General features: G+C 39.6%; 1 protein-coding gene across 1 annotated transcript; it reads left to right on the top strand.

Annotated features, from left to right (window-relative positions):
• Positions 1-3,417: 3,417 nt before the first annotated feature.
• LOC119813472 (olfactory receptor 1A1) lies at positions 3,418-4,356 on the top strand. Its single transcript, XM_038328813.1, has one exon. It carries the CDS (start codon positions 3,418-3,420, stop codon positions 4,354-4,356), a length of 939 nt encoding a protein of 312 aa, XP_038184741.1.
• The last annotated feature ends 3,889 nt before the right edge of the window (positions 4,357-8,245 follow it).

Raw genomic sequence — 8,245 nt, 5'->3', positions numbered from 1 at the left:
AAACAGCCTACAATTCACAATCCCAGAGAACCTAGACAACAGAGAAGACCCTAAGAGAGATATACATGGATCTAATCTACATGGAAAGTAGAAGACAAGATCTCCTGAGTAAATTGGGAGCATGGGGAGCATGGGGATCATGAGAGAAGGTAGAAGGGAAGGGTAGAGGAAGGGAGGGGAGTGGAGAAAAATATATAGCTCAGTAAAAACAATTTTTAAAAAAATGGTGTTTAAAATATCAGAACAATCAGAATAATTTGATAAAAGCCATTATATAGAACAATCAGAAAATAATTTGATAAAAATCCATTATACAGATATATGTTCCAATTTTTTTTCTTGGCTCTCTATTGTCCTAACTCAGTTCTGTATCGGTTTTCTAATTCCATATTTTCAGAACGCCCTTCTATGTCCGTTTATATCGTAATTGAACTGAATTCAGTGACTGCGTAGAGAGAGCAAATGTTTTCACACTAGGGCTCCGCATTCACTCTCTCCATCTTTCCATTTTCCTTTTAAACCTGAATTAAATTATTAATTCTTCAACTAGTTTTAAATGTCTTTTTGTTGAGATAACCTGAATTCCTGAACATTCTCCATGATTACTTTGATGGAGGAATCTTTCTTGAAATTGTATTTTCTAACATACTTTTATAGAAGTATAAGAACAAGATTTTTAATTAGTTTAGACCAAACCAACAAACAAAAAAATATGACTGAAATCTCTTACAGTCCAAGAGTTTCCCTTGGGTCCTCTTGGGAAACAATCATCGTTTTCTGGGAGTTCTGTCCTTTGATCTCTTCTTCCTGAACTCATGCCTTCATGGAAAAATTCTTTCTGTTCTCTTTACATTCTTAGGGAATTGCTTCAACTGTTTAAGGAAGACACAATGAATTCCTGTGCTTCACTGGATCTCTGGACATGCCTTTTAAACCTAAAGCCATAAAGACCACATCCCAGCTATATATCCCTGATTGGCATTCTGAGGGTCCAATGCTGCACAGAAAACAACTTACAGTTTTGTTCTGATCACGCTTCGGGTTCTCACATTAAGGTATTCCCCTGTGCTTTTTTCAAATTATGCCGTACATTTTAAGGCACTTTTTGTTTCTATAATAGCCTATAACTTCTGTGTATTTTCATGGAAATGAGACAGGCCAACATCACCTCAGTTTGTTATATTGTTCTCAAGCCTCACTTCTGAAGTCTTACTCCCTCCCATACTGCAGGAGCTACCCACAGTCTCAACTTTCTGGGTTTACTGTCTGAAACATGATATATCATGAATCTGTATGAAGAAGAGGGAGGGTATGTTTTTATTATTATTATTTTGGTTTTTCGAGACAGAGCTTCTCTGTGTATCAGCCCTAGCTGTCCTAGAACTAGATCTTAAAGACCAGGCTGGTCTCGAACTCACAGAGATGCACCTGTCTCTGCCTCTCGAGTACTGTGATTAAAGGCATGTACCACCACTTCCCAGTTGAGGGAGGTTATCTTAAGAGACCAAGAGAAACCATTTTTAGGGTACCAAAGTGAAGCAGCAATATTGTCATTAGCTATGAAAAGGATGATAAAACTTACATCTCTGTGTCTACTACATAATTCATGTAAGAAATACTGAGAAATAGTGATTTAATTAGTCACATATTTGATTAATTTTAATAGAAGTCACATTATAAAAATTAGTGAACTACATATGTCTCAACTACTGAAGCAAACTGACCATAAACTGTCAATGACTTAACAAGAATAAAAGACTATTTTCCACAAGATAAAAGTACAAGTGAATGTTTTTGTTTGGGGTTGAGGGAAACTATTGACATAGGTTCATCCCACAACTGGACCCCATCATTGCATTCAATTTCTTCAGCATTTCCAGTCAGAATAGCGTGTGAAGGAAGCTCACAACTTTAACACAAAATTGGGTGACTAGACCTCAGTTACATAGCTGCACCTCCCTGCAAGGGAGACTGAGAAATGCGGTTAAATTTGTTGAGCCAAAAGACCAGACTAGCACAGATTTCGCTGAGCAATTAGTAGTCCAGTCATAATTGGTATGGTTAAAAGTGCAAGATAAGGGAGAAAGGAAGAGGCTAGCTAAGCAGTTAGGGAAATAGTGTAGCATTTCAGGGAGAAAAGCATGATTGTCTAATCTACTAAGGCACTGAGAGAGAACTTAGAAAGGCTGAGCTGTGCGGTAACTGTTTTACATGAACAATCAACAATAACAAATGTACATTCAAGGGAAGATAAATGAAGCACTTGCAAGGAATCTATATGGCTAAAGAAACATGGGTTATGAATTGATTGTTGTACCCTATGAACAATGAAAGCATGAGGACCTGATTTTAGATCCCCAGCACCCACACAGAAAGCTGGGAGTGATTGTGCATACCTGTAACTCCAGTATTTGTGCACAGAGACAAGCAGATCGTGTCAGTTCACCGGCCACCATCCTAGCCCAGTCAACAAGTTTCAGGTCCAGTGAAAGAGCTCACGCACAAAAGCTTCACAAACTGAATTAATTTATATGTCTTGTTTCTCCAAAAATTGTGGCTATTTCTTCTTAGGCTGGATATATAGTAAATGAGGTTTAGCCAGTCATGTGGGCAAGATGCCTGAGCATGAAAATGTGGCAAAAAAAACTGAAAAAAAATCTCTGTAAACAGATCGAAGAGATTAGTAAGCATCAGGTGTAACTATGATGGGGCATATTTATATAGGAGCAGGAAAGAAGACTGTAGAGAGGCATGGCAGTGCATACTTGAGGATTTGTCACCCAGATAAAGCCTATGAAATCTACGTTGTCCATGGGGTTTCTGAGAACACTCACTGGGCTAATTCCAGTGAATGTCATGGTTAAAGTCCTCAAGTGCCACTATAGACACTGTTATCTTCTGGATGGTAGGGTGGCTGAGTGCTCGGTCGGTGCAACTACACATTTCAAGTTTAGCCCTTATACTGACAGGCTGCTTGCACTGAAGTACTTTGTTAACAGCCCCAAAAGGCTGCCTGTCCTTATATGTATAATAAATTTGTAATTCTAAACTCTTGACAAAAGGAAAAACTGACTTACATACTAAATGAGCAATTAATGTTTAATTTCCCCCCAGCTGTGCACTAGGCAATGGAAGACACATTTTAATTATGAAGTGATCAAATCTTAGATGGGTGTGTAAAGATGTTGATGGAGAAAATGTGACTCAGAGTTGCCCACTCACTAGTTACATGTGAGTGTTCAGGAGTAAATGACCATCTTTGCCATGGACCAACAAGGATTTCCCCAATTTTCGTGTTTCTGAATTTCATGGACTCAGAGACATATAGAGAGAACATGGATATGGGGAATGGTAACATATAGATAATAACTGTAATAATGGCTCTGGGTTTGTGTCTGATTTCATCTTGAAGGAGCAATGAGAGAAGAAAACGAGTCTTTTACCACAGATTTCACTCTCCTGGGAGTTACCAGGCAGCGGGAGCAGGAAGATTTCTTTTTCATCCTCTTCCTGTTCATTTACCCCATCACAGTGATTGGAAACATGCTCATCATCCTAGCCATACATTCTGACAGTCGCCTTCATAACCCCATGTATTTCTTCCTTGCCAACCTCTCCCTTGTTGACATCTTCTTCTCCTCTGTAACTATCCCCAAGATGTTGGCCAACCATATGCTGGGCAGCAAAGCCATCTCCTTTGGGGGATGCCTGGCACAGATGTATTTCATGATAGCATTAGGAAACACTGACAGCTATATACTAGCTGCAATGGCATATGACCGAGCTGTGGCCATCAGCCGCCCACTTCATTATGCAACCATCATGAGTCCACGGCCTTGTATTCTGCTGGTTTCTGGGTCCTGGGTGATTGGAAATGCCAATTCACTGGTCCACACCATACTCACAGCTAGCTTGTCCTTCTGTGGCAACAAGGATGTGGCCAACTTCTACTGTGACATTACTCCTTTGCTCCAGCTGTCCTGTTCTGACATCCATTTCAATGTGAAGATGATGTACCTTGGGGTGGGGGTTTTCTCTGTGCCACTGCTGTGCATTGTCGTCTCCTATGTCCGGGTCTTTTCCACAGTTTTAAGTGTTCCATCCACCAAGGGCTTCCTCAAGGCCTTGTCTACCTGTGGCTCTCATCTGACAGTGGTATCTTTGTATTACGGGACAGTCATGGGCATGTATTTCCGTCCCCTGAACAGTTACAGTCTGAAACACGCATTAATAACTGTAATGTATACGGCAGTGACCCCAATGCTGAACCCCTTCATATACAGCCTGCGGAACCGGGACATGAAGGCTGCTCTGAGGAGACTCTTCTGTCACAGTGCCTCCTCATCCCCCATGTAAGACCTCCCACTGCAGACACTGTGGGGACACTATGGTCCCCAGTCAGAAGCACTAGAAAATCCAGTTCCAATATCACCCCTGCAGGAGCTGCCTGTCATCTTTCCAGCTTGAAATTCTTTTCCAAGAGCCTTCTGATAGTCTGAGGGGGCAACTGATTTCTTTACATTTCTGCTCCCATGACGAACATGCAGCACAAGACTCTGGGTTCAGGTCTCACAGTCTACTGACCAGCAGCATCTCTGGGAAAGTCTAAGCATTGACTTTAACACAGCAAAATCAGACTAATGCTATCTGTCCTGCCTATGCCACAGGCTGTGATCACAGTAGCTCATGCTTCAAAGACTGTAGATTACTGTATGATAATTTTTTTCTATCTACTAGCCTTGCAAGCCTGTGAGCATAAGACCTGGACTAACATATGACTGTATCTTCACAGTCTCGGTCATGTAACTCACATCACATAAATATGAATGAGGATATGAGTATATAATATCGGCATGGGTGATGTAAATATTAGTTTCTGAAGTTTAATCTAGTAATGATCAGAGGTTACCACACTGCACACTATTTACTTACCCTTATGTCTTTTTTGTTTTGTTTTGTTTCTTGAGGCATGGTCTCATAAGTAGCCAGGCTAGCTTTGAACTCTCCATCTTCCTCCCCCATTTTCTAAGTAATGAGACTGCAGAAATTTTCCATCTTGTCCAGTACTCCATCCTTAATTTTTTAAAAAACTGTGCTGGGAATGGATTTTTATTCTACATTCATATTTAATTAAAGTAGACTGTTCCTAAGGATACTCTTACCAAAGTCTTATTCAGATGACAGTAACTAGCAGGATTGTTATCATTTAAGTCACAAAAATTCTTATATGATTAAGATAACAAACTGCAAGTTTAATTCAGTATAATCTGAAATGTAGTGATCAAATACTTGGCCTTCATATAAATCAAAGGGAAAGAACAATATAGAAAATAATGTGGCCATCTTCCTCCAATGTGGCTCAGAAAAGGTGAGATTCAGCTACCTGTCCTAATCGCATGGATGATATTCCCAGAAAAGGGAAGTTAATTCAGAGGTCTCTAGATAACTAAGGTGGAACTCCAATATACCATCAATATATTCTCCTGTTGATAACATGGAAAAACCTTTTCAAAATATTAATAACTATTCATCATTCTCATTTTCAAACATGGTAACACCATGAACAAATAGAGTGCATCTTCCAACAATACACAAGTTGCTTTGCTAATCATGCAGAATATATAAAATTATCATCTTCTATAGGTGAGTCACACTTCAAAACCTTATCTTTGGATGATTAAAGATGATGTTTCTCATGTTTGCAGGACTCTAATGCACCAAACTGGGAGTGATCTAAGGATCTGGTTATAAATGAATGTGATCTAAGGATCTGGTTACAAATGTGAGTGACTGATCAACTAATGAGAAAGAAAAGGTACTTTATTAAGCCAGGTGGTAGTGGAGCACACATTTAAGGCAGATCTCTGTGAGTTTGAGGTCAGCCTGGCCTACAGAGAGAGTTCAAGGACAGGCTCCAAAGCTACAGAGAAACCCTGTCTCAAAAAAAAAAAAAGAAAAAAGAAAAGAAAAGAAAAAAAGAAAGAAAGAAAAGAAAAGGCAGTTTATTTAGGGAATTTCCAGGACAGGGTGATTAAAGTGCTTCACATGCAGGAGGGTCTGCATTTGGATCCTCAAAACTCATGTAAAAGAGCTGGGTGTAGCTACATGCTGCTGTAATCCCAGAACTCAGGAGGTATTATTGAGAGGATCCCTGGGAATGGCTGACAAATCAGTGAGGCTCTGGGTTCAACGACAAAGCTTCTCTTAGAAAATAACGTGAGCGCTGGAGATATGGCTACATGGTTAAGAACACAAACTTCTTCCAGAGGTCATGAGTTCAATTCACAGCAACCACATGGCAGTTTACAGCCAAATATAATGGGGTCTGATGCCCTCTGCTGGCAGGTAAGCATACATGCAGATAGAACACTGACGCATAAAATGTGTAAATTAATTTTTTTAAAAAAAGTGAACAGACACTTTTAAAAAAAATAAGGTGGAGAGTGGCAAAAAAAAAACATCAAACTTTAACCTCTGGCCTCCATGTACACTCGCACGTGGTTGAATGTGCACCTAACACAAGTGTGCCCATACACACATAAACACCCCAAGATAAATTAACTATTTTCAGATTTCTACAAAACAACATAATACATAATAACTCCTTAGCAAAATTGTAACAAGCTGAATCCTAGAATGAATACAAGGGATTCTGTTTTTATGGGTCAATTTGACAAGGTCAAATAGAACTAGATATATTTCCTGTAGAAAAATAGTAAGTGCCAAAGAGAAAACCACAAAGGACATTTGAGAATTTCTGGAGTCTCAGGACAGCTCCAATCCCCCTGACTGCTGAGCTCACACTGACACGATTCCTCACACAGAGCTAGACCTTCCCTCATTTCCTTTAATGATCTACAGGGATGTTTGCAGGTGTAAGAGCAAACACACACTGTTGAAGTTATCTCTGAAGTCACTATCTCAGTCATCCCCCCACACCCCGATGCTGTAAATCATGCTGTCCTGGAGTGACATTAACAGGACCACTGTCCCACTGTCAAGCTTCAGAAGTGTGAGAGTCAGTCTACTTCCTGCTGCATTCTGGTCAAGATGTAGCCAGCACCACATCTGCCTGAATGCTGCCATACTCCAGCCATGATGATAATGATGTGAACCTCTGAAACTGTAAGCCACCACCTCAATTAATTAATTTCTTTGTAATTGCCATGGTCATGGTGTCTCCTCACGGCAATAAAAAACCCTAACTAAGACACACACAAAGTGAACTTCAGTCAATTAAATTTTTAATGCTATAACTAGAAAATAAATGTTTATTTTTATTATTCATTTTTATTTCTGTGGGTTAATTGTAAAACATAAAGGTCTTACCAGAACTTTTCTACTGATGTAGTATGCTTTTATCATATTAATCCCTTCAGCTACTCTTTCTCACTTATCTCTCCTCCTTTTCCCTTTCCACACCTGGTAGTTCCTCCCCTTAAGAAATAAAGGGGTTTTTGTTTGGCTTGGTTTTGCTCTGTTTTACTTGCATTTACTTATTTATTGGTAAATATGCATGTGCAGGTCACATGACAATGTTCAGAATTCAGTTCTTCCATCACATGGGTTCTGGAGGCGGGGGAATCAAACTCATCAGACTTAGCAACTAGCACATTTACCCACTGAACCATCTTTTAGCCCCCAAGAAAAATGGTTTGAACATGTTCATTCTACTAGTAAACTAGACAGCCACTAATAGAGTTTTAAAAAGTGGATATTACTATACCAAACCAAATAAACTGATATATATGATAGTATTGAAAAGGAGGCCATGTATTTTGGGGTGTTTTGTTTCTGGTGAAATACATTTTCTTTTTGTTATATTTTTATTGATTCTTTGGGAATTTCACATCATGCACCCCAATCCCACTCATCACCCAGTCCCTCCATATCTGCCCCTCACTCTTAGAGTGTCTCCCCTCAAAGAAAAACTAAAATTGGATTAAGATAAGATAAAAATAAAGAATAAGAAAAGAAAAATACTTCACGGCTCTGCCTTTCTCACTCCCAATTGCCTCTTCATTCCTCTTAGTGACATTGGGACCTGCAGTGTATCCTGCAATACACGCTTTTATCCAAACAGCTTTACCTGCAAATGTTCATTGTGTAATGAATTGTTGGTCAGCTTCAAGGCCTCTGGCTTTGATACTCCATTAATACTTGACACCTCCTCCCCCACCAAAACTCCCCTCTGCTGTCCTCTGTTGCCCCAAGGCTATGGTTCCACAGAAGTAGTCCCTTCACA

The sequence above is a fragment of the Arvicola amphibius genome, chromosome 4 (genome assembly GCF_903992535.2).
Source record: "Arvicola amphibius chromosome 4, mArvAmp1.2, whole genome shotgun sequence".
NCBI classification, from domain to species: domain Eukaryota; kingdom Metazoa; phylum Chordata; class Mammalia; order Rodentia; family Cricetidae; genus Arvicola; species Arvicola amphibius.
The sequence above is the reverse complement of the archived record's forward strand: the minus strand, read 5'-3'. Positions and strand labels throughout refer to the sequence as shown.

Coding starts and splice junctions, on each gene's coding strand:
- LOC119813472 (XM_038328813.1), top strand. CDS start 3,418: ATGAGAGAAGAAAACGAGTCTTTTACCACAGATTTCACTCTCCTGGGA.